This window comes from Mus caroli, unplaced genomic scaffold (assembly GCF_978045245.1).
Source record: "Mus caroli unplaced genomic scaffold, Mus_caroli_1 scaffold_2, whole genome shotgun sequence".
NCBI lineage: Eukaryota > Metazoa > Chordata > Mammalia > Rodentia > Muridae > Mus > Mus caroli.
Genome location: NW_028227257.1, coordinates 107,179,938 through 107,189,960, shown reverse-complemented (window position 1 = coordinate 107,189,960; position 10,023 = coordinate 107,179,938). Strand labels below are relative to the sequence as shown.

Genomic DNA, 10,023 nt, shown 5'->3' with positions numbered 1-10,023 from the left:
TCAGAGATGTGCTAATTACTACTTGGATAGCAGGGCGCAAAGTCCTTGTCCATTTCCCAGTACAAAGTAGGTTGCTAGAAAATTTGAAATTGCCTTTCAGCCTAAAGCTGCCTTACCTGAATGTCATAATTACAGTAATTATGTACATCCAAATTACATGCTAATTAAATTAGAATCAAATCGTTCTAAATCGAAATCAAATGAGGTAGTGAAGAATTAATCAATGACAACATAAATAGAGCGCTTCCTTCAGAGATATTTATTGTAACGATCCAAGGAGGAATTTGATCTGAAAAAGTCACCTGTTTATTTACTTTCAAATTAGTAATCAGTTATTATCCCTTCTCCATAATTTTAACCGTTCAGTGCTATTTACCCCCCACCCTTTCCAGACGCTGGAGTTTATAGAAATATGTATGAGGTAAATACATACAGACTTGCCTCCCCATATATTATTGGTATAAATATGTACGGTGGTTGGAACTCTTAAGATTTCTAAATGTCCGTGGGGACACATTCCTCCAGAGTCAGTTGGCCAGGATCCGGGAAAGCTTAACGTTTGAGCTGTAGGTTTTCCCAGACGGTAGCCTTCTTTCTCTTTGGAAATTCACTGTGGATTTTGCATTGTTTCGCAGGCATCTTGCCACTTCAGGGCGATTCATTGATGAAAGAAATGCAGAGATAGAGTGAGACTCCCTCAGTCCGCTTTCTTTTTGTCAATTGCTAGGAGAGTTGGCATTTTCTTCTTTTGCGCCAGGAGCTAGAGATTAGCATTGGCTTCCCTAAGCGCGGTCTTCACCTGTGGAGCCCTAGTGAGCAGAAAAATTCTCTTGCCTTCCAAGCCAAGGCGGGCGAGTGCGTCCTGCGACTCGCGCAGGGGACACACGAGGGAGGCCGGGCAAGCTTCAGCATGGACAGGGAGGCAAGGTCCAGGCCCTCGGGGGCGCTGCAGCCTCTCGGAGGGGCCTGGGAGTGTCTTCTGGTTGGGTTTGGGCCACCGCGGGCCAGCGCCAGGGAACCCATGCAAAAAGCTAAGCTGACCCTTTTTTGAAAGGCTTGTGGACGGAACATGGACGGTTGTGAGCCCCCAAATCCCCAGCTTCTCTCTGTGTGCTGTGTCCCTGGTTGCCAGGCGAGAATCCCGGAAAAGTCCCAGAGAATGCGGTGTGCCCTGGCATCTACGGATGGCCTGGCGACACCTGATCAGCCTATCCTTTGGGTTCCGTGTGATACCCTTTCAAGTGGAGTTCTGACCGGCTCCGAAGGCCTCGGCACCCCAAAAGCCGCTGCCAAGCAAAGGCTAGAGGTTTTCCCTGTCTTGAGTCGCGGGTAGACGACTAGTGGGCAGTTCGGTCAAATCTATTACAATCAGACCTTCGCGTCCCAGTCCGCACTTCTCTACAGTATTAGGTGCATCGTGGGGCTCTGGGGTGCTAAGTGTGAGGTGAAGCGAGGAGGGAAGGAAGGTGATAGGAATTCTCTGCTCCCTTTTCTGCCTCAGGAACCGGGTAGTAGAAAACTTCAAGTCAGGGAAGCGCTCAGTTCTCAGGGCACTTTCAGATCTGACCCTGTGGCAAAGGCCGCCATTGCAGACTGGTTAACACTTGTCAGGAAGTGGTAACTGTAGTAAATGTATCTTCTCAGAAAACCCAAATAAGATCGAAAGTATGTGTTCGCCTGCTCCTCGGGCTTCAGCACAGGGTGTGGAGGACGCGGCCTAACTGAGAGGCCTTCACCAGCATCTTGGCCAGTAGGTCAGAAGCATAAAATAGCCTGTGAGGATACTAAATTTTGTGATTGAAATCGAAAAACGCCTGCTGCAACAGCGGTACTGATCGGATCCTGTGGCCTCATTGGAAGAAAGATCTCTCCACAACCTTTCAGATTAAAAAAGCTTTCTTCATATTGCAACTGCATAATTCAAAGAAGATCCATGTCACACTACAAGGTGAGCCTTCCTGCCGCAGCAGCTTCTGCCTATTTGGGCAATTATTAAAAGAAATTATGACTAATTTACTATGTAGACATCCAGATAAACAAACCCCAACCTAACCACCCGCTTTCCCCTGGTCATTTGTAAATCGACAGTGCCTCCTACAGGAATTATCACGTCAGCGTTGCGTTAAACAGGCTAGGGAGAATTGGAGCATGTCCCTAAAATTCAAAATTTGTCCAATACCTTTGCATACAGGTTCAGATCGAGGGAAAAAAATGTCGCGAGTACCCAGATTTATTTAAAAGAGTTTCTCTATTAAGGGTAAGAAGAATGACATCTTTCATGTCTGGATTTGTGGAGTTTCCTTTGGATTAATTGAATTTAGAGGATTCTTCTTTGGCTACTTTCTCGATCATGCCCAGTCCCATCCCTCAGTATCGCCAGCACATGCAGACACAGTGAGCCGTTATTCCATGTTTTTGTGTGTGAGAATGCCTCCCCTTCCATCTGTAAGTTAGAACAGGCCCATTGCGGTTGTCTAGCATCTGTGGGTGGCCAAGGCCCAAACCTAAACTGCAGATGCACATGATCTGTAACCACTGGGAAATTTCTCTTAGAATTGGGTGGGTAAGATTAGCCCTTTTAAAATTATTCCCTTATGTTTTAATATTCTCAACAGGAAGGATTAAATTAGAGATTAAAATAAAAACCTTAGGGGCTACCTTGTAAAGTTAAGGGTGGTATCACATTTTGGTGAAAGTCAAAAGTATAAGAAAGTGTATTTCTTTAATTCATTCTTAATTATAGGATGCATTTCAACGTCTTTTCTTCATGAACACTATATGGTTTGGAACCCTCTTTTAAGGCAGTAAGTATTGCATAGGTTTTGACATTACAAAAATTATAAAGTCTAAAAAGGTGTACGGCAGGAAATAATCACTGCAACACTGATGAACTCGGTGTAAATTAGCCTTTATCAATTTCAAATGCATGCTTTTCTAAGTGAAGGAGTAGGATCTGAGGTGTGCTGAGATAGTAAAGGATATGGGAAGGAGTTCAGCTCCTCTCTAGTTCCCTTCATGTGCATAATCAAAGGACTATTTACATCGTAGATGCAGCTACATCACAGGACATCTGTTCGTGTGCATACAGAAGTATTAGATATGCAATAGTTTGAACTCCTTCCAAATTTATTTTCTTACAGTACTTGGAAGTTGTGATGGCCATCTAAATCATTTTTGTACTAGACAAGAGATGCTATAAAAAATAAAACCCTGATTTAAGAATAACACATTCACAATATGCAGAAAAGTTCTAGTTGCATATTATCTGCAATTTTTATTGAAATTTTCCATAGTTTTCTCTTTTCCTAATCCTTTGGAACATATGGCAAAATGTATAGATACGTTTTTTTAAAAAAACAAAACACCTTATATGTTGGCTTGGTCTACATAGTGAGTTTCAGGCTAGCAAGGGCTACATAGTAATGGGAGACCCTGTCTCAAAGAGGAACCCCTCCACTCCCAACATACACCTTTAAATACAAAATATCTAGTTTACATTATTTCTTTGTAATATGTTTTACCTCCTGAAGAAAAACTTTGCCCAGAAAGGCTATTGTGGGAGGAGGCAGAATAACACTCCCCCCCAAGATATACATGTTTCCAACCCCTGGAAGCCATGAATATGTTACATTTTCAGGTGCAAAGTTAAGGTTGATAATCAGTTGATCTTAAATGCGGACAGGCTATACTCACAGGGTCCTTACCAAATGAAGGAGGGTGTGGTTAGTGTCAGACTGACTCCAGGACTTGGAAACAGGGGAGTTCTCTTTGTTAGAAAAGGGAGCCAGCCACCAAAACTGGGCACCATGGATTTTCAGAAGGAAGACATTCTTCCCATGCCTTCATCTTATCCTAGTGAGACCTATGCCAGAATTCTGATTTTCACAACTGTTAAGTTTGAAGTTATTTTGTTTGCCAACATAGACAAATAACAGGACATCCAATTATAAATATCATACTTTTAAAGTCTTAAGGACACACTTTTTGATATCCAGTATTTTATTCACCCTAGTCAGTTTCAACAATGATTACATTTTGCTTCAAGCATATTCAAATCTAAAAATAACAAATTTGAATTGATAATTATTCAAGATTCTGTCACTGTTTTAATGGTGTTTCAAAACAACAACAAAATCACAAGAATTACGTACATATTTTAAATCTGGTTCAAGGCAGAAGAAACAACTACCAACAAGAAAACCACCACCACCACCACCACCACAACAACAAAACAAACACCACTTGTATCCCCTAAATTCCCTGTAAATATCTGCAAACGTAAGTTTGTGGTACAACCGTGCTTTAATACTTGAAACAACAGTTTACAGAGATGGAAAATGAACTGACTTTTTTTTTATTAGATAACAATGTGTATGTTAGCCCTTGCTAAAGATGTCCTTGATGCCCAGGTGGTTGCTCCGCAGCTCTGTTGAGCCTGCTTCCTCTCCCTTTATCTCCTGGGCGCTCAGCGCACACGCTCTCTTCTATGGTCACCTTCACCATGGCTTCTGGTGCCCTTTCTTCCCTTCTGCTCTTCACTAGGGCTCCGGTGTGTCCGGCTCCTCACCTCCCTGTGCTTCTGACGGCAAGGACTCCTGCTTCCGCTTCGCCGGCTGCTCTCAGTCCGGCTACGGCTCCGACTTCGGATTCCCCGATTTCTGTCAGACCCTTTCTTCTCTGGACTGTGCCGGTGGCTTCTGGATGTCCGGTCAGCAGCAGAATGGACCCACATGCTATTCTCCCCTGAACTCTCTTGTTTTGGAAACCTTAATTTTTCCTGGGCTTTTCCCCTGTCGCTATGACTGCTGGAAAGTTCTTTATAAAGCATGTTCTTAGACGTGTCCTCCTTACAGTCGCTGGGTTCACTTTCAGAACGTTTGGTTTTCTTCTTTTTCTTCCTCTTTTCTTTCTCTCTTTTCTTTTCTTTGTTATCACTCTCACTGCTGCTATCTGATGTCTCCGAGGAGGAGGAAGAGGAGGAGGAGGAAGAGGAGGAAGAGGAAGAAGAGGAAGGGGATTTGGTTTTACGTTTTTTGTGCTTATTTTTGCTCTTCTGTAACTTCTTCTTTTTCTTATCACTTTTCTTTTTCTTTTTTTTCTTTTCAAGTCTATCCAATTTCCTGTCGTTGGAAAGAAACAGTTCTTTCATCAACAAAGAAGAAACAGTTAACAGACTACATCTTCTTAGATGCTACTAAAAATGGTGTCCACATCTGAACACATTATTTACTTTATTTAATGATAAACCACTTTCTTTCCTTTAAACTATTCAGGCATGTAGATATTGAGTAGAATGTAAATTAAGCCAGCGTCCTAACTATGCTTCCCTAGGAATCCCTTATCCTTTTGATAAAACAGTGACATTGAGTCAGAGCATGAAATTATTTAGCATTCTAAATAAAATGCTTCTCGGATTTAAAGAAAACCTGGGAAAGATGTGCAGCACTAATTGGACCTATGCACAGTCAATCTTGTATGTATGTTTTAAGTGCAGAAATATTAACTAACATTATTGCCCAGCAGTGGTGGTATACACCTTTAATCTCAGTGCTTGGGAGGCAGAGGCAGATAGATCTCTGTGAGTTCAAGGCCAGCCTGGTCTACAGATTGAGTACCAGGAAAACCAGGGCTAGAGAGAAATTCTGTCTTGAAAAATCAAAACCAAACCAAAACAACATTAATTATCAAACCTAAGGATTATCTATACATTCTGATTTAGGATATACTTTGATGTTTTATTATATAAAATAGTTACCTACTAGTTCTCATCAACTATCTAGTTTTAGAAATAGAGCAGCTCCACTGTTTTATGAACTTTCAGTCTCGGAAGATAAACTGTTTCGATGGAAGCTGAGTTACTACTGTGAGACTCCAGTCTCTGCACCGGGCTCTGCATACCATTTTCCATTTACTGAAACATGGTGAGCGCCCTCTATTGGACTCAGTGCATAATTTTTGAATTCTTTAGCCCACGTGCAGTATGTCTAACAAACTTAAACGTTATTATAAATTTAAACATTCTTTCAGTATTCCTCATAAAACTTCACAAAATTAAAAAAAGAAAAAAAAACCAGTAAAAATATTTTCCAAGAACAAGTGGTATGCAAAGATATATATAGATTTATTAAGAAAAGGAAAAGCTACAAGTATATCTACTTTCAAATTAAACACTCTGAAAGCTACAATAACTTAGGAGTATAATCTGAGGATGCAAACACTAATTTTCTTACTATTGAAAAGACAAAACTTTTTTTACTACGCCGAGGAATCAATCAATCTGTGCAACACACCGTCCAGGCATCCGAGCTCTCTCTCTGCATAAGCGCTGAATGCAGAGCCCAGGGGACCCAGAGACAAAGCCATCCCACAGATCCCACAGTCTCCTCAGCTACCTGAGGAGCTTCTGCTTCTGCTTGGTGGTGAGCGACTTTAAGAACTCAACTTCAGGGTCTTCTTCACAGTCACTTGCGACATAGTCCTGAGTCAACAAAGACATCCAAGTGCCAGATTTTAGATGAGTTAGTTAGTAGATAGAAAAGAAAACACGGGGCTGGTGAGATGGCTCAGTGAGTAAGAGCACCCAACTGCTCCTCCAAAGGTCCAGAGTTCAAATCCCAGCAACCACATGGTGGTTCACAACCATCCGTAACGAGATCTGACTCCCTCTTCTGGAGTGTCTGAAGGCAGCTACAGTGTACTTACATATAATAAATAAATAAATCTTTAACAAAAAAAGAGAAAAGAAAAGAAAACACTTATAACGGAGAGTTTCCTGTTAGAGACATACCAGACGTGGCGTACTTGGACTAGGAAGTGTGTGTGTGTGTATTATAAGATTTAAACAGGTATGTTCTAGCTGTGAAGCGGGATGCAAAGTTTACAGCTGCTCTGCAGGTCTTGGAAACTATGAGGAAGTAAAGGTAAATACAGACAGCAGCTTTTCAGCAGGCTTCTGTTCTCTCCTCCACACTCACACACACTGTCTCAATACAGCATCTTTCGTTTAATGAAATATAAAGCTAAGCATCTTGAAGCATCTAGAGCTCCATAATAACACTTGTCTAACATGCACACAGCACTGGGTACCAGCCCCAGAAGTACAGACACCTGGACTAAAAAAAGACCATGAAACTTAGATCAAAATATCAGTAACTTTAACTTTACAATTACAGTTATTTATTATCAAATATGCAATAAAACATCCTTTACTACTCACACCAGGACCAGTGAGATGTGTGTAAGGGCACTTGCCACCAAGCACCATGAGCACAGCACATGGTAGAGAGAACCGACTTCTCCAAGTTTTCCTCTTAATTTGCACACAGACACACACACATACACACACACACACACACACACAGCGTGCTCATACAGGTACACACATGCACAGGCTCTTACATGCATAAAATGCAGTAAGTTGAAAAACTCTTAACTTTCTGAATTTGTGAAGAGTTTAATAAATAAGGATTTTCTATAATGCTTAGGGAGCTGTTTATAGAGTTCTTTCTATTGGCTCCATTTGATGCCATTTCAAGGGTGTGTTAGCAGGAAGGAACAAACAATCCTATCACCAGTTCAGTTAGACATTTTATCCACATAAACCCAAAGGAGCCATTTCATTTATTAAAATATAGGTTTATAAACAGCTTCTCACTTAGGTTAAAGTAATAAAGAAGCAAAATCAAAATACATTTAAAGCATTTTCTTTGCTCTCTCTTACTTTCCTATGGATATATGCATATTGGAAAACATTAAGTAGCAATTCACAAGCAATCACATTTAGATTTCTAGACATTTTCAGCTTACTGATAAAAAGATCATTACCTGTGATGGATCATTTGCGGTCAAGTTTCTCCCCAGTACATTTCGTTTCAGTGCAAACCCACTGTTTCTCATCTCCGCTATTAGCTCCGAGGGGTGCATCGACGGCCCTGTTCACAAAAATCACAGTTTGAATGTATCATTTATATCTCTCTACCTTTTTTGGACTCCACAGTAGGAATGCAGTTGAAGCTTTGTTAAGTAAAATCACAGCTAAATCAACGCAATAATCTTCTGCTGAGCAAATAATCAGATATGATTTTCTAAAACAGCAGTCTGGGGACTCAGAATAGAAAATAATTGCATTTTTCCTTATGTGCGTGGAGATGCTTGGCTTATGTAACTCTGTCATATTGAAATGTCCACTTAGAAGTTTTTAGTATAAAATTGAAACAAAATAATGAAAAACTACAATTAAACTTTACTGGTTATTCTCAGTAAGAATTAAAAAAAATCAAATATCAATACTGAATAAACTACCATGTGTTTGTGGTCTCTCTCTCTCTCTCTCTCTCACACACACACACACACACACACACACTCAGTTGTTAATTACATTTATCTATGTACCTGGAATTTGACACTTCTAGTGACTAGGGTTGGTGACAAATCACTTCAGGCTAGCTCTCAGTGTGTGTATTTTATATTTTCTGCAGACTGCTGTTTTCACTTGTGCAACAATATCCCAAGCTGGAAATTGAGCTGCTTTGTGGCCACATAATATGCACTAATGAAATATTTTAAAAAATGTAAAGGTCGGCTCCCTTTTCAAAGCCTTGGGACTCAGGGTAGGAGAAACTTTATATTCTCATCTCATTTTGCTTCTCAAGCAGATCACAAACCAGGTGACAACACACGGTCTCAGATGACACATCTATGATAGAACTATAATGTGGGGAGAGAACTGCTGCCAGCAAACATTTCATAGGAGAAGGTGAGGACAGACAAAGCACCCAGAAAGAGATTCCAAGTTTGTTGATCAAATCGTTTGTCCTTCCCCTCCTGGTTGGGTCTTCTGCCACTTATTTCAGTGCTCAGCTACAGGCTACTCAAAGCAGAAGTCAGCACGGCTCAAGTCTCTTCACTGATCAAAGCAGTTTTGATGAAAAAATTTTAGGCAGACCGATCCCTCCCTGTAACAGGCCTCCTGTTCTTTTAGGATTACCAAGAACTAACTGTACACCTGCTGCTCTGTGTTCTAGGGATGAGGCACATAATGGTGGGGGTGGGGCATCACCCATGATTGGAGTATGGGGGTTAAAACTAATTTCTATGGATCTTTTTTTAAAAATTTGCTCGCTAGCATTAATAAAACCTTAAATAAAATTTGAATTTTAAGTATTAAATGCCTGAGAATGGCATAAAACCACTCATACAACTAACAGCTTTTAATGAGAAACAAGACTCCACTTAGGTTGCCTTTCAAGTTTCATCTGTAGGAACATAATTATATAAAGCATAAATGGGCCTTATTAGTAAAATTATATTTTTCTTGTCAACTTTAATTGACATAAGACAAACCCAGAAAGCCACATATTGGAGCTCAAGACTACATAGAGCACCTGCCCAGCCTGAAGAGGGTTCTGGGTTGGGTCCCCAGAAACACAGACAAAGGCAAACATGATAAGGATTAGGAGCCTGGCTCTTAGCATAAGATGTTACATTAAATTTTTAATAATCTTCATTACAGGATGGATAATTTTAATATTTTAGAAACAATGTCTTTATAGCAATTCTAACTACTTGAAAATGATTTTTCCTGTGTGACAGAAATAAGATTATGAAACAAGCATTCCTATCTTAGCATGTCTTTCCACACTATAGGACTGTTAAGAACAGTGCTTAGCCACTCACTCAACAAAAGTCTTACTATCAACAGCACCCACTGCTCTCAACTATCTTATGATATTCTTCAAAATTATAAAAGTGCTTAGAAGAATTTTCTGAAATTATGTATAGGTGTGTACGAGTGTGACAGTCAGAAGACAGTCTGAGAGGCCGGTCTCTCCTCCTACCTGTGGCTTCTGGGGATCAAGCTCAGGCCATCAGCTTTAGTGGTACCGGATGGTGAGTCATCTTTGTAAAGGGAACTGAACTGGACTTGCTAGTCAGCTCCCCTGCCACTGTGCTCGCCTGCCAGCCCAGAGGCAAGCGCTCTTCCAGTGCTTTTGTACTTAAATCTCAACCATCAAAAGCTTGAGG

The 10,023-nt window shown here is 40.7% G+C and overlaps 1 protein-coding gene across 1 annotated transcript in view; it reads right to left on the bottom strand.

The window, feature by feature from the left end:
* Window positions 1–274: 274 nt before the first annotated feature.
* Window positions 275–10,023, bottom strand: part of Cirsr (corepressor of RBPJ and splicing regulator) — a 32,817-nt gene continuing 23,068 nt past the window's right edge. The window contains exons 8-10 of the mRNA XM_021185788.3: window positions 7,825–7,931; window positions 6,393–6,478; window positions 275–5,120 (exon numbers count right to left, since the gene is read on the bottom strand). Of these exons, the coding sequence (XP_021041447.1) occupies window positions 4,466–5,120; window positions 6,393–6,478; window positions 7,825–7,931 (848 nt within the window). The 3' untranslated portion in view covers window positions 275–4,465. The remainder of the gene's footprint in view (window positions 5,121–6,392; window positions 6,479–7,824; window positions 7,932–10,023) is intronic.